This window comes from Pempheris klunzingeri, chromosome 22 (assembly GCF_042242105.1).
Source record: "Pempheris klunzingeri isolate RE-2024b chromosome 22, fPemKlu1.hap1, whole genome shotgun sequence".
Taxonomy (NCBI): domain Eukaryota; kingdom Metazoa; phylum Chordata; class Actinopteri; order Acropomatiformes; family Pempheridae; genus Pempheris; species Pempheris klunzingeri.
In genome coordinates, this window is record NC_092033.1 from 3,603,772 (window position 1) to 3,630,188 (window position 26,417).

Below are 26,417 nucleotides of genomic sequence, written 5' to 3' on the forward strand. Positions count from 1 at the left end.
GGTGGCAATAAATACATGTTTAGTCAAGTACTGTACTTTAGGATGATTTTAAGCTACTTTACGTGAATATTTCTGTCTAATCCTCCAGAGTTTTAGGAAAATATTGTGCTACCAACTACATTTATTTTACAGCTATAATTACCACTGAAGATTTTCTAAACAAAATATCAACGTATAAAACATGTTGCGTCATTAGAGATGGGTAGTCGAAATTTACGTCCACAAGGATCAACTACAGCAGTAAGATGCCGCTTACATGTAAATCCATCAATATATATATGATGTAAATTAAAACATTATGAAAAAAGAACGAGTACTTTTGCCTTTAAAAACTTTAGTATTTCATGCGGAATGACAAGTCAGGGAAATAAAAATTTGAACGGAAGACATTTAACTTGTAATAGAGTGTTTTTAAAGTTTGATTTTGCTACTTTAAATCTGAGTAGATGTACCACAGCTGTTTATTTGTATTTATTTGATTAATTATTGACCTTTATTTTGTAATTATAGAGGTACGAGCCGTTTTTTACGAGAGAAATCCTTGTGGCTGATGATAAAAACTTGTTTCCAATTTAAGTGAGCAGTGCTGCTTCCAGTGTCTCTGTACTTCATTTAAAAGGGCGAGATTAAAGTGGTCTGTGTGTTTGAGGAAAGGGAGAACGTGTGTGTATGTGAAGGAGAGAGAGAGAGAAAGAGAGAGAGAGCGAGTAGAGTAATTGAGTAGAGTGTCCGTGCTCTGCAAACTAATGCGCTATTCTGCCCCTCTCTTCCCCTGTGGCCCTGTCCCGGCCTCCCTCTCTTTCCCTTTCTCTCTCTCTCTCTCTCTCTCTCTCTCTCTCTCTCTCTGTGTCCCCCTCTCTCCCACCACCACCTCGGACTGGAGGCCATTGTCTGGGCCATATTGTCTGTCCCCAGAGAGCCTTGATAACCGTGTCTCCATCCACGGAGCGAGAGGGGGGCAAAAAGAAAGAAAAGGGAAGAAAGAACGACAGACAGAAAAATACCAGAGGAGAATGCTAAAGTCCCCCCCCACCACCCCACCTCCTCCCCCTACTCCCCACTTCCTCCCCTCTCCCAGCAAACCACCCACCCTCCCTCACCCGTACAACTCTCTCCCACCGTGACCTCCAACCCCGGTGCGATCAGCTGACCCTCTCAGATAGCCAATAGAAGAAAGGGAGGGGGAATATTAGGCTGCGTTTGCTCTTGTTGTTGTTTATGGGTGGGCAAGGATGGATTTTAGAGGAGGGGGGTAAAGAGTGATGGAGTGTTAGAAGTGACTGGGAGGGAAAGACAAAGTGTGTCTGGGTGTGTGTGTGTGTGTGTGTGTGTGTGCAGTTGGGACAAACAGACGTGTCCCTCCCAGCTAACTAGAGTGCGGTCATATGACATGAGGTCACAGGATAAGGGGCAAAGGTCAGATGGAGGTATGGCATCGACAACAGAGCAGGAAAACTCCAGCGGTGTGCATGAATGTGTGTGTTTATCCAGGACTACTTCTTCTTCTTCTTCTTCTTCTTCTTCTTCTCCCATTTCTTCAGCCATCCATCACTCCAGGCAGCTTGTCTTACACTAATCCAACTATTTTGCTCTGTCTCTCTCTCTCTCTCTCTCTCACACACACTCTCACACACACACACACTCTCACACACACACACACACACACTGTTTACCATCCTTCCAATCTACAATAGGAGACAGTGTTAAAGGCTTGGAGCTCCCTCCCAGAGTGCTACAATGAAACCTCTGTCTTTTCAGGTAGTGAGGGAGGGAGGGAGGGAGAGAGGGAAGATAGAGAGGGAGAGAGAGAGGGAGAGGGAGAGGGAGGGAGGGAGGGAGGGAGGAGGAGTGGGGTGGTGGTCAGAGGAAAAAGGAGGAGACCATTTGGGCTGAGGTGGGAGAGTCTCAAAGTGCGGGACGAAAGAAAGAGGCCAGCTGGGTGTGTGTGTGTGTGTGTGTGTGTGTGTGTGTGTGTGTGTGTGTGTGTGTGTGTGTGTGTGTGCGCGAGTATTTGTGTGTTGTCATTTATGTGAGAGAATGGGCTCGTGTGTGTGTGTGTGTGTGTGTGTGTCTGGTTTATAGGGGCAGGCCAAGTCGCTGACAGTGAGACAAATGTTGTGACTCCTTTATGGATTGCTTAACAAATGCAGCACAAATAGTGACCTGGCACAACAATGGAAAAACACTGTCCCTCGCTCAATAAACATTATGCAGCGTCTCCCCCTCGCAAAACACCAGGGGAGCGGGGCCGCCGTCCACCGGATGCACTTTTCCTCTTTCTGTCTGTCTCTTTTCACCCCCCTCCTCCCTCCCCCAACTCTCTGCTTCTGCCTCTCTTCTTCTCTTTTCTATAGCAACACTCAAGATTTTCCCACGAGCTGTCTTTGCTTCAAACTAATGACAACGAACCCACCATAGATAGATAGACAGATAGACAGACGGATAGATGACAAACAAACTTTCTTCACTTTTCTTTTCCTCCATTCCTCCCTCTGCCCTTTATCTTTTCTCCATCCTTTTTTCCGTGCTAAAATGTCAGTGACGATCACATCGTCTGGTGACTCAGTGTAAAGACATAAATAAGGTTTTAAAGAGGGAAAAAAAAAGATGAAAACATAACAAAAAAAAAAAGTATGTGGAGCAATGCCTCGCAGATGAATAAGGCTTTGGGTGGATGAACCGGCAAGAGAGGTAGACAGACAGACAGACAGAGAGAGAGAGAGACAGAGAGAGAGAGAGAGAGAGGATCGTCCCAGAGGCCACATGAGTTACAGTAGCCCACGTCTTTTGCGCCCACCCTCTCTGCTTTCTCTGCACACACACACCCATACACAACACATGACTGTCTCTACAGCGTGAGTGTGTGTGAGTGTGATTAACAGCAGTGACATTAGGTTGTGTGTTATTGCCTTTTGTGGTTAAGCTGGACAGGAAACACGGTTTGGGCTGTCGGCCGCCGATTTAGGGCACCTCACAGAGGATGCTTTGTGTGTGTGAGGCTGAGTGTGTGTGTGTGTGTGTGTGTGGGTGTGTCTGTGTGTATATGAGTGTGTTAGCACATACAGGCAGGAGCTGTGTTCACATTTTCTCCCTGTTACACACCATTTGCCTCAGCACAGAGAGTCATCAAGGAGAGTCCAGCAGGCATTTCACATAATTTTACATCAACACTAACAAGCAGAACATTTTTACTTGATGAGGTTGTGGTGCAGGTTACACTCCATGTCAAAACATCTTTTGAAATAGTTTTGAACTTTGGACATTTGTTTTGGCTTTTTTAAATATTCTTTTTTCTGTATAAAAATGTTGGAGTGGAATGTAAAAATGTAAACTTTCATGCTTTTAAGTTCTCAGCGCCTGCTATTAAAATCTAAAAAACAAAATCTAATGCTTGTCAAGAATCTCCAAACCTGACAGAGCCAAGGGGAAAAAAGGAATATCACTGACTCCCTCTTCCAGGTTCTCCCTCCGTTAATCTTTATCCCTCCATCTCAGCCTTTCCTCTCTGTTGCTGCCCCACTCTTCCCACTGTTCAAAAGGACAGCCTATAAATAGATATTAGGCAATATCCTTAAGAGTCTGCACAGAGAAGAGGGGAGAGAAGGAGGGAGGGAGGGAGGGAGGGGAGGGATGGAGCGACATTCTTACAAACAGCTGATTGTGTAAAGAGGGAACAGTAAGTAAGACAACACCGGGTGGGAGAGAGAGAGAGAGAGAGGCAGGGAGACAGAGAAAGGGAAAGAGCAGGAGGACAGACGATGTTAAAATAAGTTCAAGAGTGTGTGACAGAGAGATAGAGACAGCACGAGAAGGAGAAATCGTTTTGAAAGCTGAGACAAGAAATAGGAAATGCAGCGAGAGAGGAGAAAGAGAAAGGAGGGGGGGGGGGCGGTGGCAATAAAGCAAGTGATAGCGCGACACAGGGGGAAACATTTGTTTAAATTCCCGCCTGAGGTGTCATACGGATGTAAATGTTGCGGTCGGCTCCTCTGAGGCAAAATGCCCTGGGCGCCTTATCTAAAAGGCACATTCCGCTCAACTATTTTGATATGCCCTTCCATTCCCTCAGAGAACAATTTCAAAGATAGCTCGCATTTCCACGCAAATAGACCTGCACCTGAGTGACAGGCAGGCAGTTCTGAGCAGTCACAAGGTGGCAGAAAAAAAACACAAATGTCACTTTGACTCTTGACAGCACTTTGGAATTAGCCTGCGTGCTTATTTTTACTGTAGACGATGGATCCGACTAACTGTGCAGCATGTGTTTGTGTAGTGGTTGAAATAATAGGTTGTAATTTAAAGAGAGGATGAGCACACACACACACACACACACACACACACACACATGCATGCATATGCAGAAACACACACACTTTACTGTGGAATTCTCCAGAGGAGGCTCCCACGCTCCCTGAAAGCTTGTTCTGAGTAGAGGAGTTAACAAGAGCAGTTAGCACCATGATAATGTTAGCAGCCAAATACACAGAGCGAGAGAGCCGGCCATGTGTGTGTGTGTGTGTGTGTGTGTGTGTGTGTGTGTGTGTGTGTGTGTGTAAATGTGTGTGTGATAGCCTGTGACACTTCTGCGACGGCTGCTTTGTCTTTCCCTCACTCCTCAATGAAGCTGAAACAAATCTTTGCCCCCATTTTGCTTAATTAATTTGATTTATGTGAGTGTGTGTGTCCTTGTATGAGCAGCCTCGCTTGCATGTTCATAAGCCTCCTGCCTGTACTTAAAACATGCCTGTGTGTGCTCAAACTTGCCACTGCTGACGTGCCAACATGAAATGGACGCGTTGATTACAGTAGGCGAAGGCCAGGAGGCGGTTAACCACCGTTGATGGCGATTATTCGGCCGGTTAATGGACGTACGTCGCTGTCCGATTAGTGACTTAGCAGCAGTGGACATATGTGATATGAGAGGGACTTAACTGAGGAGCCGCTAATCATCAAAAATCCAAGGGGAAGTGGTGCTCTAATCTCAGCTTAGCGCTCTCACCGTGTGCATGGTTGTGTGTGTTTGTGTGGTTCCTGCAAGGGAAATGAGAGTCTGGATGGCAGAAGAGACATCCAGCAGATTGGAGTATTAATTTGATTTGTAAATCAAAAAATACACTGCAATACTGTTGCAATGGTGTTCTGTCATTTGAAATATTACTGTGCTGCTTTGTGGAAAAGCTTAGCAGCATTTGTGTGTGTGTTAAGCGTGTTAATGACTGTGCTTGGCGTAAGGTGTTCCAGTTTTTGTATTGTTGGACGGTGCAAAATTATGCTAATATTCTCTAATTATGACCTGGACGACGCTGCCAATTTGCAGACTTATAAAACCTCATCTTTTTTAATCCCCTCATCGCTCCGTGCTTTCAGTCGGCTTCCTCCAGGTCCCCTCCAGGTCTCCGTCGGTGTGACAGTCCTGCCAAACTTTAAATGAAGTAGCCGGCGTAACCTGCACACCCGCCGTGCCCAATTGTATAGTAATTCGACTTCAAAGGCGAACAAGAGGGAGAGAGGGATTTTATAGCTGGAGAGGAGCTGTGAACGGCCTCCCCATTCATAGACACCCTCCTCTGAGGAAGTAGTAGCAAAGTTGGGGAGGGGGGTGGACGGGTGTGAAGAGGAGCAAAAAACAGAGAAAAGTATGATGAAATGTTTGCCACTCACTTAATTTCTTTAGAAGAGTCAAGTGCTCTCTTTGGCCCGCAGAGTTTTTGATATCTGAGCTGTTTTCTGTGTTAATGTGTAACTGTTCTTGTCTGCAGATTGTCTGTCCATCTAGATATGTAAGCGCTGCTACTGTGATTATATGATGGATAATAAAATTCTAAAAACGAAACTAATAATCCTCTCGTGCCTTTCGAGCATGTTTCCGTAGCTGCCCAGAGCTGTGAGAGGGTTCAGCGCTGGCCCCTGGGTCTGTGTGCAGGGTTATGGTTAGGCAGAGGTGTGCACAGGACACAAGCGGAGGTGTGTGTGTGTCTGAAACAAAAGGCCTCAGTGTGAGAGAGTGAAAGGAGGTAAAGTAAACAGGCAGTGATGAAGACAGACCTGCAGTGTTAGGGCCTCTGTTCTATGTATGTGCACGTGTGTGTGTGTGTGTGTGTGTGTGTGCTGTGTGGCTCAATGCCCTGTAGTTTGTACAGCTGGGCCCGCCGCTCGCATTAGATGGTGTGTGGAACAACACACACACACACACAGCTTTGATATCAACTGGTTTTAATGATTGCAGCGTGCAGTTTTATCTCTAAAGTCTTTTGTCATCCAAACAAATACAAAGTCTTTACTGGTCCTATATGGCCTCAGTTTTTGCTGAGCAAGCCCATGAAGATAGAGTGTGCAGGAGAAACAGATAAAGAAATCAGCTGCAGATACATAACTTGTAGAACTTTCTATGTGTTAGTGCATTCGTCTTCTGTACACATTGTCCTACATGAAAACACTGATTCTAACCTGCTCGGACCGAATGTGATCGTGAATCTAACCAGGATGAAGCGTACAAAAGTGCAGTTTTACACTGATTGATTTAATAGCCACAGCTGTATATTTTTGTAATGGTGATTTAGTCATTTTCTAATTTAACCTCAAATGAAGTATTACACAGGTCGCTCATAAGTGGATGAAATTGTTGAGCCATTAAAAGCTCTGCAGAGGCCATTGGAACTCAAAAGTGCATGCTAAGAAAACAAAGATGCTCTTTTGTGTCCCTGAAAACGACATTTTGGAGATAAAAATGTTCTCAGCAATATGCAAATGATAAAACCAATTTGTAAATTGGTTTCAATTATTAGATTATCAATGAGCTCTATGAATCTTGCAGAAAAAATCTTCCCAAAACAATTAAAGGTTATTAAATTACATCACTATGGTGAAGAGTTAGCTTTTGATGGTATTACTGGAGGGGAGTTTATTTGATTTTGACCGTAACCTTCCCCGCGACGTGATAACGCCGCGTGTTGTGTGTCTTAGCATGGCGCTTTCCTCATCCCCTCCAGTGAGCAGCACTCAATATTGTTTTCCTTTCCACTGTCATAAGGTAAATAAGCAATGAATTAGTGGCAGTGGCTGCTCCGAGGAACAATGCCAGATGTACAGTCCAGAGGAAATCCAATAGAGTCAAGAGTGTAATCAGTTTACCGGAGACAAGCAGCGAGAGAGGGGAAGAATTTAAGAGAGAAAAGGCTGGAGAGGAAGACAGAGCAAATTAGAGACAGGCGAGGTATGGATGAGGATGAAGACGTGATGATGTAGCTGTTGGTCTTGGTAAAAAAAAAAAAAAAATGAATGAAAAGAATGAAAGAGTAAAAGAAATGATTAGCAGACTTTAAGAGTCAGACGCCTGTTGCTTGTTTTCTCGTTTCTCGCCGCTTACCATCACGCGCACCCTGCCCTCAAGTTTTCACAGTCCCTCCATCTCTCCATCCACACCTCCATCCCTGTCATGCGTTGCCTCAGTGCGACTGAGCGTTAGCAGCCTATTACCCGGGGTCATAGTCGCAGTGGCTTCAAGGCTGACAAGTGCATCTGAAAGCACTCAGGCGATGCTGAGAACCACATTAAATTCTATTATTGCTACATAGTCCCTGCGTCCCTATTCAGCTGAAGTACAGGGAGGCAAATTTACCTTGTGAGAGACAGAGTTCACCTAATAGATGTGGCTTTATATCCTTCCCTTCTTTTCAAGGGAACAAAGCCACGGTAACAAATGCAAACAGCGGGGCCCTTGTGTTGCTAGCTATTTTTCCTCCAGTTCTGCTATTGTCCAGAGGTTTTCATAATCACGTATTATTGCCACTGTGCATACTGCTCTCACTCTGTCTCTCTCTTTTTTCCCCACTCTTTCCCACTCTGTGTGTCTCTTTGAAAGCCCATTCGTCAAGACATGGTCATTTCCTCCACAATGCCAGTGCAAGCGGGCTCCATTTGCAGTAATGGCCCCTGTTTTTTGAAAATGTGAACGCTGAATGGCCCCCATGGTAAACATACTGTAAGTCCCGAGAGTGTGTTTGAAGGTCTGCCAAGGAGCTGGGTGCTCACAAACCGACTGAAGGGTATATTGTGTGGAGTTGCGCTGCAAGAGCTCTATCGACTGAACGTGCTGAATGTGCAACAAGAAAAAAACCTAATCCAGAGAAAAGGAGAGAAAGAGAATTGGTGGAGGTTGATGGGCTGAATGGGATCTGGTGAATACCTGCTGGAAGGAAAATGTCTTCATGCAAGCTTTTTACAGTAAACACACAGTGAAGTGGGCAGAAATGTGAAGTTGGATCAGACTATCCAGGAGTTTACAGGAACTAGTTTTATTCACAGGAACCTCCACACTTTTCTGTTGACACCATCAACAACTCCAGTCTTCAACCTATTATATCATCCTTTGAATATTGCTCACACTGCCTCCTGTTTTTCCTTCTCTCTGTCTTTCTATCTCCCGTCTCTCTTTTTTCCAGGATGTCTTCCAAGCGACCAGCCTCTCCATATGGGGGGACAGATGGAGAGGTAACCATGGCAACCAGCAGACAGCGAATGGAGGATGAGGAGAGCGAGGGACTGGGCGGTGTCATCCACCTCCCCCTGGCCTCCTATTGCGGCAAGGTGTCCCCTCGCTCGCCCCCCAACCGCAACTTGGACAGCCCCCCCAACACGGTAAGGACAGCTACCAGTTTTTCTGGCTTATTGTTTCTCAGGGTGAAAGCACCCACCTATGGGTGACGGAGACCTTGCGTGCTGACTCGGGGTCAAGTTATCTAACAGGTGCAGCGCTCTGAAGACGTTCCCCACTGGTGCGGCCCACAGTATCTGTTACCGCTTCGCAGTCCACCAGACTAGTCACGTTACTTTGGTCTCAAAGGGGGAACTTAATCCTTGTCTTGAAAAATGTTTAATGTTTACACTTTTGAAAACTCCCAAACTTGCTTGAGAAAATTAGAAATAAATAAATAATCCATTGATGGTTGTCCGTACATCCATTTATACACTGCAAACAGGAACTGCTAATATCTAATTCTGCCATTTTGCCCAAATCTACACAAATATACCTTAAAAAATGCATACAGCACGTTCATCGAATCCGTGGCAACATTATGGTTCTTCTACAGCCCCAAAGCATTATGGGAACTATAGTTCCAAAGCTTAGGGCACAAACTTGCCCTCAAAATTTTCTAGTTGCACTACGTCAATACGTTTTTATATACGTGACTGAGGCTCAGACTGTCACATCAGGAGCACTAACACCCTCCTCTATCCATTAGTATACATATGTTTGCCCTGTGGACATACAGGCAAAAAAAAACTAATTATAATTTGCATGAAACTTGTACTAAGACCTGTTTAGTATAACTGACTCGTAAAATAGCGCTGTTTCTGCATTCCCAACTTATTCTCAAAATAACAATATACGATATGACTCTGGCATGATGTGCGGTGACTCTGGTGTAAAGCCTGCCGTCCTTGGTGTCGTCTGTATGTTTGAGAAGGTCACTGCTAAAAGTCATCTTTAGGGCACAGACCCCAGATCAGATTATGTTCATGATAACCTTGACCTCCATCATTCAACAGACGGATGGTCAGCGTAGCTTTGTGTCTTTAATACAGACTTTTATAAGATAGTTGGAAAAGTAGGTAGCACCTGTGTGACAGCAACATACAACCTTTCTTAAAAAACTGTTTAGATTTTGCGGATGTGTTAATTCCTAGACAGTTAAAAGGTAATATTTCTGACTTTGATAGCTAAATGAATGCATCTACACTCTTGATCTCAAAGAGAGTCACCTTTTAAACCCTAAATCTGAACAAATGTCAACGATGAGGAAACTAAATATATGGGTATTTGTTTGGTGGTTGACAGGTAACAGTAGAGTGAGATCTTTAAAGAGGCAGAAATTGATTTTCTTTGCACATGAAAAGCTGGGAGCAAGATTTTTTGGGGGTTTTTTGTTGAAAAATGGGGGATGGGGGGGGGGTTGAAGGTTCAAGGCTACTGTTTGGGTGCACATGTGTTCTTGTTTTTATATGCTCGCCACCAGCCGTCGCTTTGAGCCCATTTGATGCACTGTTGCGTGACTGCAAAATATGAGCCATTGCAGTGAGTCATTTTGTTCAGGATGAAGTGTGACATTGTGTGGTGGTGCTGTATGTATGGCTCTGTACGTGTAAGTGCATTAATGTGTGTGTGTGTGTCTGTGTGTGTGTGTGTGTGTGTGTGTGTGTGTTTGTGCAGTTAAATTGCATCTTCTATGGGATTCATGTTAAATATTAGTGTAGGCCATGCAGTATACAAGCTCATTGTAAACTTCTATTAGTTGACATGGTGTGTGTGTGTGTGTGTGTGTGTGTGTGTGTGAATGCATAGCTGTGTGTGCATTTTTAACATGACTCTGTTTTCCTGCATGTGACTCATTCCACATTCTGTACATGTGGTGTGATTTTCAATGCATGTTCAATACATAAGTGTGAGTGTGTGACTGTATGGGCTGTTACAGTTTAATGCTCTGCTATAGTGATATTGTATTTCATTTAGTTTTTTTTTGTTTTTTTTTATAGTGTTTGCGCCATGAAATGTTGACTCTCCACCACATAAAACCTTATTATCAACATTTTAGGGCATCTGTGAAGCGATTTAGTTTTCTATAAAACACAAATGACTCTGATTTATTTTCACTTTGTGCGATACAGCTGTCTTAGCTTTTCCTGGGCTCTCACCTTGATACACACCTTGTCACAGCAGCGCTCTGATAACCACGGTCGACCTTTCCCCCATACTGACGATAAATGCTGGCATGCTGTAAAACAATGAAACAGTGCTTAAGAGCTGTAATGGAAAGCTAATTCTGTAATTAGCCCTCTGATTAGCCTGCAGGCCCCTCCCGCGGTGGACTGTGGCAGGTGCTGACTGTAAACCAAAGTCCTGGGACCATGGGGAAATACACACACACACTCACACACACACACACACACACACACACACACTGGGTTATCTGTTGCTATTGAGGACAGTGATTAGATTATCCCTGGTTCATTTAGATAGATTGATCTTTTACATTTACATTTCACAAAACACAAAATATGTCTTTAAGCAAATATAAAAAAACCCTTATACTGTCGTTATGAAGGGACACTTCATGAAAAAAATTCTTAAATATCCACAAAATGACACACAACTGCTTTCTAGTCCATTAATTGACAGCAGACGGGAGACAGCGTCGGTGTGTGTGTTTGTGTGTGCTGGAAGGACTTGCGTTGTTAGAAGGAGGGGGGGGGGGGGGTCTCATGCACCGCATAATAGCTGATGTGGCTTATTAAGTGGCAAGCCGGGGTGTCCGTGTCTGGCGGGTGGGATGGGGGCTTATCCGACTGCCTGCTTGGCATGTTGTACGATGTGTGTTAAGTTTTTTTTCTTTTTCGGGAAGGGGGGTTTACAGCGCCAATCCCTTCGCAGCTGACTGTCAGTGGAGAGTGGATGAAGAGAAATGGAGAGGGAGAAGGAGATTTACAACGTGGCGGGGGTGTTGGTGGGACTCTAAGAGAGCGGGGTGGGGGTCTGTCTCTCTGAGGGCAATTGTGGTAAAGTGATAGGGGGAAATAAATGGCTCATCGGCGACCGGTTGACTTGGAAGTGAGGCATCGGGGGAGAGTGAGAGGAGGGGGGACCAGATTACAGCTTTATCTTGTCATAGTAAATTAACACGGCGGCGGAGAAGCGCTCGGCTACACACTGACCTCTTCATCCTGCCTGCTTCGCCTGCCTGCTCGGCTTTGGCCTGGACGCTTTACCTGCCTGCTGTAGCTGTACAGTGCCACACACACACACACAGAAAATAAAACAGCACTCACATGTGCCAGATTATTCACTTTTTTTTTTTTACAAATTTAGTTTTATGTACACGCCGTGGCTCTCAGTAAGGGCAGTGCTGTTCTCGATGGTTTGCAAATGACTGTAGTTTAGCTAAAAGGGTGTTTTATTGAAAGGGAAGTTCTCACGTGATTGAGTGCAGCTCAGTTGGGAAGGATTTCAGCAGTAGTTCAGAGAGGTCAGCCAATCAACACAGAATCCAGTTTTGATGCTACTCAAGTTACTAAACTTTATTCCCCAGTAAACAAACAAAATCATGAATTGTTAGAACAGGTTGCGTTTAAATCCGCAAGTACAGCTTTCTGAATACCTTCCCTTCTTGCTTGCTTTGTTTTAGGTCTTTTATGTTTATGTTTTGCAAATCCTTGCTGGAAACAATGTTTTCACATCAGGCAGAGGCAAGCATCTTCTCTTATAAATGTGTTAATGGACAGACACTAATTATTTCATTAACACAGCGAGATGCATGCTAACACGACAGAAAACTATAAAGATATTTCATCTGGCATTATTTCTTATTCATTTTCCTCCACGAGCCCTCTCGGTCCCTCTTTTTGAGGAATTTGAATGTGTGATTATGCGTGTTTGTTTGCGTGTGTGTGTGTGTGTGTGTGTGTGTGTGTGTGTGTGGTATGTGTGTTCAAGTAAATCTGACAGATTTAACACAGTCATTGAGCAGTCTTGAGACACAGTGGTCACACTTAATTTCTCATGCCAGTGATGCACTAATGAATCAACACACGCTTGCCTGTCAACAGTGAGGGGTCGTGGTAAAATATCCTGGCATACATTTTAGCCAAACTAGCTACTTAAAATACGGAAAACACAGCTGCATGTTTATCATAAGGAGAGAGCATGTGTGTCATTCTTACATTTAAAGTTGCAATATGTTAAAATAGAGAATCGGAATTGAGTGTGTGAAATTTATCAGATTATTCAGTGGCACTTTTTATTGTTTTTAATACCCACTGATGCTAATGTACTGTAATATATGTGGTATATGTGGTAGATTTATTTTAATTTGGGGGTTTTCATGGAAAAACTCAACCATATTGTTGGAACAGAAGGATAAAAGTAATGTGTGCATGTATGTTTGCTCGCTGGTCCCAGCCTGAGGGACCTCAAAGTCAAAACTGACAGTGGCTGTGTTTAGCCATGGCATGTAAAGGGATTTGCTGCATGTGTGTGTGTGTGTTTGGCAGTATGTCAGAGGTGTGTTAAGTGTATGTCGTGGAGATTGGCAGCTCTGGCGTAGAGCTAAGTCTTACCCCCCTGCAGGAGTGATCAGTGACATTCTCTTGGTGTGTGTATTTTAGTTGAGCAGCTGTTTCCAGTTCTTCCTACTGCCACATTGTCCATGCCTTGATCCACAACGACGCGCCAAGCATCCAATATTGTTTTTCACACATACACCTTGCACAGCCCGAGACATGTCAGGCTACGGTAGAGAGAGAGAGAGAGAGAGAGAGAGAGAGAGAGGGTTTCTTCTGTCGGGGAACAGAGAAGGAGGAAGGGAGGAAGAAGAAATCAAAAAAAGAACATGAACAGCGGCATCTGTGCTGGCTGTAGGAAAAAACATAGCATTTGGATTTTTTTCTCCCTTTTTCTGGCAAGAGTTACGTGTTTTTAAACCAACCTCCCCTCACAGATGAGCTTAAGAAGACAAAAGTTGTTTAATTCGGTTCCATTGCAGAGGCAGTAAAAGGATAAAGAGAGTGAGGCGCAATTTTTACTTTGTTCCAGTCATTTTGGAAGAGAATTGACATCTGCAAACTAAAGGCAGAACCGCCCACACTGCCAGCCTGCCACATCCAGTGCATATAAATACATATATGCAGGCACTCGCACATTAACACACACACACACCTACAGGCTATGTGCACTCATGGTGTCACACATATACGCACAGATATGGCAAAAACCTGCTCGCACACATGTACTGAGAGGAGGGCATGAACGTTTACAGTATCCGGAATTTCTGTTTGTACTTATGAATAAATGCATGTTGATGAGAAAAGTTTTGCAACCCGTGTAACTGCGGGAACATGTCGCCGCACACGCATCGGCTGGGTGACGCGCATTTACAACAGATAATGTCTTCTGTCTTGTCTTTTTGATCCCTCTGTCTTGGACGTTGCAAATCGCCGGGGTAAAAATGTTAGCAGGGTGCATGGATTATGTGCTGGGAGGTTGATGGGGAGAAAAATCATAAGCCATTTAAGTTGCCTTCGGGATAAGGCTGTCTGTCTGACTTCACACATAAATAATGTCAAAGGCCCTAATTTACCAGGTCTTTGAAGAAGCCACGGCTCCCTGCTAATTCCCTTTGATTGGGAAATGACCTTCATTGTTGGACGCAGTGAGATGACATCTCCCTGGCAGATTTTCGACAGAGCAAAGAGATCCAACAACCCCTCACCCCCCTGACTCCATCCCCCCTCTCTCCCTCCATCTCTCTCCCGTATTCTTGTTCTGTTTGTTTTGTTTGCGCGACATCTTTCTCGAAAGAAACAGTGCGGCTGTTTTAAGTAGGCGCTGGATTAGATAAATGGGATGTGACAGGTGTGACCGCTGCCTTCAAGATGCCTGCCTTCCTCTCTCTCTCTCTCTCTCTCTCTCTCTCTCTGTATCTCTCTGTCAACTCTCCCTCTCTCATTTCCTCTAATAACATTGCCTCTCTTGCTTTCTCTCTTTTGCCTTTCGCTCTTTCTGTCTTTCTTTGACTTCTACCCACTTGCACTCCTTCCCTCTCTCTGTCTCGTTACATTTGCATGTCGTGCTGATGCAACTCGCGCTCACAAAGCCGCTCATTTGAAGTCTGAATCTCGCTAATCTGAAGAACAGGAGAGGCTGAAGGAAGAAATTAAGCAACAAAGAAAGACAGGAGCAGGTCGAGCCATCACTCGGTCAGGTGGTGAGCGGAGAAGAGTGAAGTCTTTTCAGCGCTTTATAATCACAAGACACTCAAGCAGTGTGTTAGAAGCCTCAGCAGTGACTGACTGAAGCCTCATCACCTCATCGAATATATACGGCTGTTACAGCCATATCATCGCTGTCACACTCTGTCCCTCCGTTACAATGCACGTGCAAGAACGCCAAGGAGAGAATTAGTAAATTATTGAGCGTGCTGATGTATTCAGTCAAAGAGAGCGAGTCAGTGATGTGTAGAAAATGCCAAGTGATAATGGTCTGCTGTACCTCTCATGCAGTGTTTGGCCACTGACAATGAAAGCATCGTCAATATTGAAAGCCTTCGTCTGGAATAATCCTCCCTGTAGAGCACTAAGACTGATTAGAGACACTTTCTTCAGGAGTTTTCTTTTCTTTTCTGCTCAAATTGATGGCTTCCTAATAAAAATGGTTTGCCTATGGGGCAGAAAAGAATGGAGTCATCTGGGGTGGAGGTGACTACACTGTGGACTGTGCTCTCAGTATTAAGTTCGACTTCCACAAGCAGCCTCCAAGTTAATGATTCCATCGCTCCACTATAATATCATTAATACGGCTGTAAATGTCCCACTGTCTCTGTCTCTCAGTCACACACAGGTACTGCATATGTGTGCCACTGTCCCAGGTGGCATGCTCCATATTGTAGTGAGATTAGCCAAAGATTAACCTTGTGGACCATTGACCCTCCTGTCTACACAGAGCTGAGCTGACAGACTGGCTGGCTGATTGAGTGACTCACTCACTTGTTTTTGTAATTAAAGAGCACAATACACACCCCAACCCACCTGTGTGTGCACGTGGGAGGAAACTGTATGTATATGGCACATGTAGTAAACTCATCAGTACACACACACGTACGCAGGAGTGCCCAAGAGATAGTGTGTGTTCTCTTTCCAAGCCGACGCTGTGCTCCCTCTCAGTGTCACTGTTAATTGGACTTAGCCAGTATTAAGTCTATCATGCGGGTTAGCAAAGCCAAACACAGGTTTTATTGGGTCAAAGATTAAGATGCTACACGTTACTTACCATTCAGTGGCTGTCAGGTTTTTTTTTAAAATACTGTTTATTCATTCAACTTTATCAAACGTATCATTTAAACAATAACAATAACTTAAAGATCCCCTCCAGGCAAGTTTTAGGACATCTGAAAATACTGTGTCCAAGTCTCCACGTTACACTTGTGATATCACTAAATCATGCTCGTACGTACACGACTTAAACTTCCAGCACAGGGAAACTTCCCCCTCCAACAAAACCACCAAACAAATAAAATTTGTCTTTTAAGAGTGAAGTTTTAAGAATTACAAATTTATAAATGAGTTGTTGTTTTTTTTAACTTTTGAGAGGATTATGACTTCCAAAGGTCATTAAACATTACACGATAAAGACTGTAAACTTTAGACAAAAGACAGCAGGATAATTATTCATCATGACAGCTTGGCAAAAGGCACCGGGGCTTTACTCTGAGCTGTATATATTATATTATGTTGCAGTCATGCTGATTGTTGTTTTGTCAGTCCTGTCATGAATTTATGGAAATGATTTGACTCCGCTCCAAAGCTTTGTTTTTTGAAAAAGGATCTGTTTTTTTGTGATTTTCCCGTTTGATGGAGTTGCATCCTCAGCATTAATTGTCACGAATCTTTGGACAAAAGTAGTGCAGCACTGAAACTTGGGTTTGGGATTTAGTACAGTAGCGTTGGACGTCCCTCAAAGCTGAGCTGTTGAAGGCTTTGTAATGAGGAGTTAGCGTGACTCTAAGAGTGTGTGGAGTCTTTTGCTGTTGTTTCATGTGCCCGTTCTGTCAAGTACCTCCAAGTCAGTCAAATGCAGATTCCAGAGGATGTGAGGAGAAGAAGAAGAAGAAGAAGAAGAAGAAGTATGCCCTAACTTGAGATAACTGGCAAGGGATGACAGTTGGTTGCATTGAGCTATGAAAAGGGGAGGTGGAGTGAATAAAGGGAGCAAGAGATGGAGAGAACGATGGAGATAATGAGTGGGTCTATGCCAGATCCTCCCCCACCTGCTCCTCCTTTCTTTTAATCCACAGTTTGTTTATTTATTTCTTAAATTTGAGGTAATTTTGAATGTAATAATTTACCTTTTTCTCTCCTCCCATCTCCTCTCCTCCCCTTCAGGATCAGGATGGCACTAAGGGGAGCTCTCTGAGCCCATACCCCCAGCACAATGCTACCTCACCGGGCAAAGAGGAGGGTGGAGGCGGGGGGCGACCCTGCAGCGACGGGGGCTCTGCCACGGGCACCCTCGGCACCCCCGAGAGACGCAAGGGCAGCCTGGCAGACGTGGTGGACACACTGAAACAACGCAAGATGGAGGAGCTGATCAAGAACGAGCCAGAAGGTCAGTGATGAAAGGGGGCGCTTGTGCGGCCAGATGTGTGATATGCAACTCCCCGCCATCTCCCTGGCTCCTCGCCACTCTTTTATCACACTCCGTTGTCCCTTCGTTCTTTCTGCCTCGTTTTCTCTCTCTCTCTCTCCCCCTCTGTTATGAACTCATACACATTCAGATGAGAGGCGAGCTTTTGTTTTTCCAAGCACACAGACAGACAGCATCAGCTGTTTGGTCCTATTGTCCACCATGCTTTGCATATTTATCACAACCTGACAAATGAGATGTGTTCGTGTGTGTGTGCAGTGTTTGCTTGAGTGTGAGAAAAGCCTGCAATGACACTTGGATATCTTAACAACTCTCAACAAATGTTTCCTGCTTTAATTTCAAAGACACTTAAATTAAGATGTCTTTCTGCTTAATAATGAGTGAGGGCTAAAAGCATCTTAATCACCTTTCCTTCTACCCTCATAACCTTTTAGGATAATACTCTCTTTAGCCCACAGCCCACACTGTTGAAGAGACTCAACCAGATTTTTGCCCAGGGCTACATAGCTTAGCTCGATTAGCCCCCACATTTCATTCTCAAGTTTAGCCTTGGGCTAACAGTTGGAGTCAGGAGATAAAATTAGCCCATGGCCAACTCTCATTCCCAGTGAGCAGATAAATGGGGGCTTAAGTCACTATGAAATGCATGTGAAAGTGATAATGTGATAAGGAGATGACCAACAGGTGTCCGTCTGATGGGATGATATAAATAACATTGTGCATCCACACTGGTGGATATGACTTTTTCTGCTACACAGGGGGGTCAGTGTCTAAACAGTTTCCAAGCAGGTATCTGAAGCTGGTATGGATTCACTGCATTGCTCAAAGGCACTTTAGCAAAACAAAAACTTAGAGGTTCTTAATGGGTACAAAATGTTTGGACCCGATCTGAATAGACCTGAGAGTGACTGCACCTAATCCTAAACAGAGTGAAGCCAAACACTGGCAGCAGCATGATGCACTGTCAATTAATAAGCAGCTACGCTCAAATCCATTTCGAATCCACCTGGGCTTTAGAAATACTGACACACAGCCCGACTCGTGGCAGTAAAATGTAACCCTACCTGACCCGATTAGGTTTAATTAGGACCAAGTCTCACTCGGGTCCTGGGTCGAGTCTTGGTTCCTCACAACCAAGTGGACCTGCGTAGACCTCTAAAGCAGATGCATACTAGAACAACCTCTAAATCTTCTTGTACACTTCCACACTTTCCCTTTATCGTCTAAATCCATCACTGCTGTGCGCTCAGATTTCTATTCAAACATCTCTGTATGCAGTGTGCAGCCTCCGGTGACACCGTGCCCAAAAGGTGAAAGAACAGTGCAGTAGGTGTTCATGTGCATGTGTGTGTTTGTGTTCCGGCAGTACATCAACAGGCTTTTATTTCAAGATGCAATGTTCTGCTAACCTTATTTTCCAGGCTTTTCTGTAAGGTTTTCAAAGCGGCCGAGACTGCTGGTCAGCTCTCGCGCCTGGTTGTTTTTATTCCAGTCAAAAGAGAGGCCTGTTGTGGCACATTTTACAAAAAAAAGAGAAAGAAAGAAAAAAACTGGGCTGTTTGTCGAGCTGAGCTGTAATTGAGGTGTGTTTTGGGTTGTTCGCTGCTTCACTAGACCTCATGAACTGGCTGCACAGGAAAAAAACAACAATAATGGATCTTTATGAGTCAGCCAGAGCAGAGGAAGAGGGAGGAAGAGAGAGGGAGAAGGAAAAGACAGAAGGAGGAGGAGAAAAAGAGTGAAGGAGAGAAAGAGCAGTGTCTTCACAGACCCCATTAGCAGAGTGCCACAGTGGTGCGGCATCCAAACCAACCCGGAGCATTATCTGCCCTACGTTTAAATGAAACGCGCTAACAAAAGGCCCCAGCGCCTCCAGACCCATCACACACATTCACACACACACACACACACACACACACACACACACAAAAACTCAGGCCAAGCAAGAGAGAAAGGAAGAAAGAAAAGAGAGTAAAGGAAGAAAAGGGATGCTGAGAAAAGATGAAGAGAGGCAGAGGCAAATGGAGAGGGGTGGGGGGGTGGGGGGGAACGGCGAGGGGCGGTATTGAACGCGAGATAGAAATCCCTTTTCTGTGCCCGGCTAGCTATTGTTTGGTCTGTGTGGCTCACAAAGGCCATTAGCAGCAAACAGCAGGTTGGGATGAAAATTTAATGAAGGCTTTAATCATTATGAAAGGCCTGGAATATTACTGCTCTCTCTGTCTCTCTTACACACACACACACACACACACACTCGCACGCTGCTTCCAGCTGGATCAATGATACACACACACACATTTAGAGTGTAGGAACATTAACACCAGGAGGGATGTGAACAAGGGGCCAAAGACACAAAATGGGTCAGAAAACGATAAACATCTCAGAAAAAAAAAAAAAGAATGAGAGGCTTGACTTAACGAAGGCAAGCCCTGAGCTAGACAGCACACACACACACACACACACATTGACAGTCACACACACAAGTATGGCATAAGTTTGAAAGATATAGTTTTGTGTATGTGGCTAGTGTTGCTCTACTTAGGCTAGATGAATGGAGAGCGGTGGATACTAGGTCAGTGTGTGTGTATGTGTCTGTGCTGTTTAAGCCTTTGGGACCATGTATACTTGTGTGTGTATTTGCATGTATTTGTTACAGAATGTGTGTGTACATGTGTGTTCTGTAGCATTGCATTTGGCTGCATGCATGCAAGGTGTGTGTGTGTGTGTGTGTGTGTGTGTGTGTGTTGGCCTCTAATAAATGACTAGCCATGTTATCCCCCATGGCCTGGCCCAACCATGCTCCACCGCTCTCCTGCTCTCTCCATTCATCTCCTGTCTTCCACCACTGGCCACCTGCTACCCTGGAGATACACACTCACTCTCCCACGCGCTCGTACATACATGTGCAGACGCACACACAAACCGCCGGGCCGCCTTTTAATAAATTCTTCAGGAGTGACGGGGGAAGAGGATCAGGATGCCACGACACTGCCTTGTGTGCACGCATGTGTGTTTGTGTTTGTCCGGGCCGGAGGCGAGAGGCCGCTGGGCGAGCTGCTCGTGCTGGAGTGTGTGTGTGTGTCATTAGGTGGAATAATGAGAGCAGAGTGCAGAGCATCGCGGGAGGCGCAGGGTCGAGAGGAGAGCCGGTGCTTAAACCCAAGAGAGATGGCTGCACACACAAACACCTGTGCAGCTGAACACACACACAAACACACACCTGGGCAGCTCCCCAGGACTTGCCATTTAACCCCTTGTGACCCCTGCGCCACAGAGCAAGGTCTAGTGATAATCTATTAGGCCAGCAGTGGGAAAAGAGACATGCACCTGAGGGAGGGAGGGATGTATGATGGATGGATAGATAAATGGATAGACAGAAAGACAGACAAAAGAAAGAAAGAAAGATAGAAAGAGATTATAAACTGCAAAATGAAAGAGAAGAAAAATGAGGGGAATTAAAAGGAGGAGAAACATCACTAAATGGGGCACAGATGTTCCTCTCGGCCCCTTGAGTGGTGCCTTCACTGCCCTGGACTTTCACCAGACACTCAGCCTCATTCCTCTCCTCTCCTCTCCTCTCCTCTCCTCTCCTCTCCTCTCCTCCTTTTCACTCCTTCCCTCTCTCTATGGCAACTGTAAGTGGCGCACATTAAGTGCCAGCTGAGCTCCATCTCTGGACCCGTCTGTTGACCCTCTGCTCCCCAGCTACAGCTACCCGTCACTGGGGCTCCACGGCCTCTGGGACTTCTTATGTTTTCTGTTTTTTGAGTGTAACCTCTGCTGGAATAAACACAGGCTCTCCACTAGAAATGCTTTTCTTCTGAGTGAACGTACTGTACATCGTTTTAGATGAATAAACCTTTAGCCACAGGATTCTTTTTTTTCTTCTTATCTAAGTACAGCAGCCAAATTCATCAGTGTTTCTCAGTTTTCTGGACGCCCAGTGTGAACATTTCACTTCCTGTGAAAAAAAACCTGCCATAGAAATTTGTACTGACTCACTATTTAAAATGCATTAATGTCTCACCAGTTGGCCTCTTTAATGTCTGATTTTAACAATTGTAAAAGCAGAAAAGACAAACAAAAACACACACGCAACAAATTGCCCACTTGTAAAATGACAAATGCTAACTGTTACTATGAGGATAACTTTTCATAGAAATAACAATGATGCACTGAGCTGGTCTCTGTGGCTTCGGTGCCTGCTACCTCCTGCCGTGACGTAGTTTGGGTCAACACATGGCAATCTTCCTGTTGTTTTACTGAGGCAGGTAGCAGCTCTGGGGTCAGATTCTTGGCCTTTATATTTTACAGCCTTGATCTGGACACACGCAAAGAGGAACAAGACACACACACACACACACACACACACTCAGGCACGGTGTGCAGGTTTACAGCCGCACTGGCAACCTTGAGGTCATCCAGAATGGTGTTTTTATGGCTAAGCGTACTCGCTGCTCCAAGGCACTGGTTTCCATACTGAAAATGCCAACTCAATGACAGATGTCATGCAACACACACACACGGACACATGCTCACACATGCACGCACAGCACTTCATCTTTTTTCAAGGCAGGGAGGGAATCCAGGGCTTGCTTTTAGAGAGCACTGAGGCATTTTATAGGACAGCACTTAGGCAAGGCCATTGTGCCACACAAGCACACAGTGGCCGGAGCTCCCTCACGCCTCCGTACACTCCAATGGGTGACAATGGGAAGGGCGGATACATTCTGCCAAGAAGAAGGAGAGAGAGAAAGAAAGGGAGAGGAAAAAAAGACCTGGAGAAGTAGAGGGATCGAGGCAGTCTCTCGTTCATCCGTCCATCACTCCACCCCCCCCTCCACTTTACTTAATCCTTCCCCTGCTCTGCTATATGGGGGGTTATGTCAAACACACACACACACACACACATACTATTAACATCAACAATGGCATATACAACCCTTGCAAGTCATCACATAGACCTGAGACTTTTAGGCATAGATCCCCAAGGGGAATTTGTGGACGGCAACACACACACACACACATGCTGCACCAGGTTCACAGCCCTAGCGTGGGAGCGGGCGAACGTCTTCATGTGATTTCCACCCTTTGTTAGTAATTAGTTAGTTGTATAAATTAACATGAAGTGCAGCAGGACTCTCACAGCCATTGTTTGTGGTGATCATTCTTCTCGCGCTGGGAAAAGGAAGGCGAATAAAACGAAACAGAGGGGGAGGTTGAAAGAGAGAACTGTTGTTGTTTTTTTTTTATCTTATTCACTACAAGAAAAAAAGAAAGTTCAGGCAAGCAAGAAAAAACGAGATTTTGTCCTCCTGTACCCCAATTAAAGGGCTCTAAATACACGATAAGCGTTCGCTCAAGAGAAGCCGACGTGCTTATGAGACTAATTCTGCCTTGAACTTCTTACTAAGGAAATTTGAACTTGTGTTGTTTCTTATGCTACGCTTTCTATCCAGTGACCTGGCAGAGAAAGAAGAAAACCTTCAGTGGGTCTTTGCTGCTTAGAAAGATCACAACATTGAAAGAGAAATGGCACAAATAAAACTTACTTTGAAGCAGGCAAAGAGCTGTTGCTTCATGTTGTTTGTTGAAGAAAGCCAGTTCCTTTTTATTTATCGCTCTTTCCAGCTATCTGAGTGTCACTGTGTCAGTTAACTTCATCGTGTTAGTAGTAGACGAGGGGTTGGAGGGGGCAGTCATCATGGACATGGCTCACAATTTAAATCGAGTCACTTCGTTTTGTTTTTTTTTTTCTTTTGTGGCATGAGAAACAGGCAACGTCATGGGGCGAACCTGAGGCCTATTGTGGGGCCGGCCATTGTTGGCTCGATGAAAGGCGCATTCAAGTCACTTTTCTTATTGAATTGTTTTGCGTCTGCTTTTCAACGCGGCATTCTCTCCCCAGCCTTGCACGAGACAATCAGTGGGGATGAAACTCCTTTCTACCATTCTTCTCAGTCCAGATGAGCGATATTAAGGAGATGAATAGTGTGCATGTGAGTGTGTCAGTGTGTGTGTGTTTTTTTTGAGGGAAAAGCAGTGCCCCAGCCTTTGTCCAATACATGAGCATAAAGGGGCTTAGAGAGAGGAGAGAGGGTCCTGTGGTTTTCCTGATGGTGTGTGTGTGTCTGTGTGTGTTATCGGCCTCCCGGCGTGGCATTAAGTTAAGGACAAAAGCCTGAGGTTCATGAATCAGCCAGAGCTTCCATAGCTTAGCTATTGTGACCACACAATTTCGCTGTCCTACTGTACAGTGTGTGCATGTGCATATGCGTATTTCCGTGTGTGTCGATACCTGGTGATCAGGCAGGAAGGGGAAAAATGTATGTGTATGTCTTCGCATTAGGAGAGTGTATTTGTGCATTTCCTGTGTGTCATCATATGAATGTGTTTGGGTGTCTGTGTGTGTGTAAGTGTTTGTGTGAGTCAGACTGTCCCACATAAAGGCCTCCTGTCACAGACTCCCAAATATTAGACAGGCCCCAGTGTTTTGGCATCCACCCATTCACTTCCATTCAGCACCATGTCCCATGACCAAATCAGTGGAATCCATGATTTATCTATTCAGCTTTCTCATAAACTCTCTTCATTTGCACGCCCTGTTGTTGTTTTTCTTCCTTTTCTGTGATTTTCCTTTCTTGGTCTTTTCTCCCATTCCCATGGAGAGACAGAGGAATGTTTTTATGCTGCAAAATGGCTGCAAGATGAATGAGTTTTGTCTAAAGTGCGCCGACTTTCATTTGTCCCTCAATTACGTTATCAAAAGGATATGAAATGCAGCTGAAAAATCTCAAAACTTCTCACTGAGCCACTTAAGTGTCAAAAACACTCTGAGAAACATTGTGGAAAGGAATTACTGCTGGTAGTTCAACCAGTTTTCTAAAGGCTAGGTGGCTGCACATTTTTACTTTGTAAGAAGAATCCTCAAGTTAGAAGACAACTTCAACAATCCTCCATGAAGTAGTTCACTGACATACCAGCAGTTAGTGAGTGAGTAGGTGGATGTTGCGTTTTGGAATGAAATAGTTGATTTTTCCTCTTGACATTGTGCCACAGTGAGATATAAAAAGCTATCACTTTGCTGCAAGCTTTCCAGACATTTCTATAAGCGTGCAAATGTTATAGGGTGTGTGCATGCAGGAATTTCTAAGTTAACTTTAAATAAAGTTAAATTAAAATTACAATTAGAATAATTAGTAATGCTTTATTTTACCAGTCTGTTCTAATACTTTCCTACAAAGTCACCTGGAAAGAACTCTGTAATTTGGTCCTAATCATAGGGAAAATGGAGACAAGGGTCTGAGACAGTCTGTGTTGACAGTGAAATGTTTGCTAATTTCCTGTGGAAAAAACTCCTCCATTTAAACCCAAGCTGGACTTCTTTCATTATTCATTGAATATTTGAGTCATTATTCCTTATACATGTTGAAATCTGTACTTGACTGTAGACAAATTTCACATTTGTTGCCTTTTCAGCTGAACTTCTGTGCACCGACTTAAAGATTCTCTCGGTTAGCTCGTTTCTTCTATATCAATGTTTGTTCCACGAATCAAAATTCACACTTGAACCGGAAACCAACAGATGTAATAAAGCTTTAAAGAGATGATTTTTGCATTAGTGAAACACAAACAAATCAACCAACATAAAACTGTGACACCCGGCTCGGTATGATGACCATATTTCTTGGCATCTCCAGATAAAATTGAGAGTGAAGTCACCTATTGTGATGCACATGTGCACCTACTGAGCCACTTATGCATTGGCTGATCTGTTTGTGACCCATATAAAGTACAGGTGCACATCTACACTTTTCGTGGCAGCATGAAAGCTTACTGTAGGCTATAATGTACTTTAAATAGACAGTCAGTAAGCTGTATGCTAGAGCTTATTAGCTGTGACTGTTTTTCCGAGAGATTCTATGTGTGCACTTACAGTATACCGTATATCATGCTTATATAGTGTTTGCACAGGCACGTCTTTATGCATTCAGCTCTGTGCCACATTCTGAATGTTAACATACAGTATGTGTGTGAGACTACACCCCAGTTTCCCCTGTATAATCCATGTAGGCTTGTGTACAAAGTAGCACAATCTGCTTAGCACAATTTTACATCTCAGCTCCAACACACATGTGAAAGCATCAGAGCTGTAGTCCTCTATCACCCATGTCAGCAGCGTCCAGGGCAGGATTTAAGGCCTGACATGGATGTAAAAAGGGCTTTAACAGCCTGAGTGGAGGCGGAGAATTGGTGTGTATCGCTGCGCAGCTCTTGTTAGATTGTCTGCACACATGGCAGTAAAAACACGCATATACAGTATGTCACTCCACTTGTGATGACGAACACACCAGCCTGTGTGACCTGACCGAGGAGCCACAGCTACCCATGATGCATCGGGGATAGCGAATGGACACGCGCCAATAATCCACGTAATCGCCACCCACGGTCCGCCCTTACTGTTTCCGCTCCCTCTTACGTGACAGATATCAAGGTGGTGCCCATACTGTAATGTAGCTTTAGCACTTCAGTCATCCACAGAGCACCAAGTCAGTCAGCTAGTTACTCAGTCACCCAGCTTTTCAATATGTCAGCCAGCAAGGAAGCCAGTTCTACAGTGCATCAGCCGGCTTGCCAAGAAGCTACTCCGTCTTGTAGCTGTGCAGACATCCATTCAGTCAGCCAGTCACTCAGCCGGTCCGTCAGCCAGTCACTGTGTCAGTCTTTGAAGCCACAGGGTCTAAATTAATTAACCCCTGGCTTGCTGGTCATAGGGTGGGTCCTGCAGATGAAGTGGTAGTGTCTGTGTTGTCAGCCTCAGGGGTCGTGACCCCGAGCCCACAGGGCGGCACGGCCTTATTTGAGCCAGATGTTGGGAGACAGGCAGCCCCTCTCCACCCCCGCTCCTGCCGCATTCTTCTCCTTCGCTGCTGCTTGGCTAGCAGAGCGGCCATCACCAGCCACTCATGGAGGAGCTCAGATGCTCCTCTGGATAGATCGCTGCTATACTTCTCTGGCTGCCTGTCTGCACTCCCCCAAATTCCCCCCTCTCTCCAGCCGTCCTCTTCTCTCTCTCCCTGTGGGATCCCTCTATCCATCCATTCACCTCTCCCCTCCCCTCCCTCTGTTTTCACCCCTCCCTCCTCATTTGGCCCACTGCCCCTTTCCGCTTCGCTCAGGGGAAAGAGTGTCGTGTGTGTGTTGCCTGGCAGCGTGCCCGCTCTCA

At 44.8% G+C, this 26,417-nt stretch overlaps 1 protein-coding gene across 8 annotated transcripts in view; it reads left to right on the forward strand.

The window, feature by feature from the left end:
- sox5 (SRY-box transcription factor 5) overlaps positions 1 to 26,417 on the forward strand; it is an 86,497-nt gene that overhangs the window by 3,134 nt on the left and 56,946 nt on the right. For all 8 annotated transcript variants that reach the window (XM_070853922.1, XM_070853923.1, XM_070853926.1 and 5 more), the window contains exons 2-3: positions 8,442 to 8,637; positions 16,930 to 17,152. In XM_070853922.1, coding sequence (XP_070710023.1) covers positions 8,442 to 8,637; positions 16,930 to 17,152 — 419 coding nt within the window. The remainder of the gene's footprint in view (positions 1 to 8,441; positions 8,638 to 16,929; positions 17,153 to 26,417) is intronic.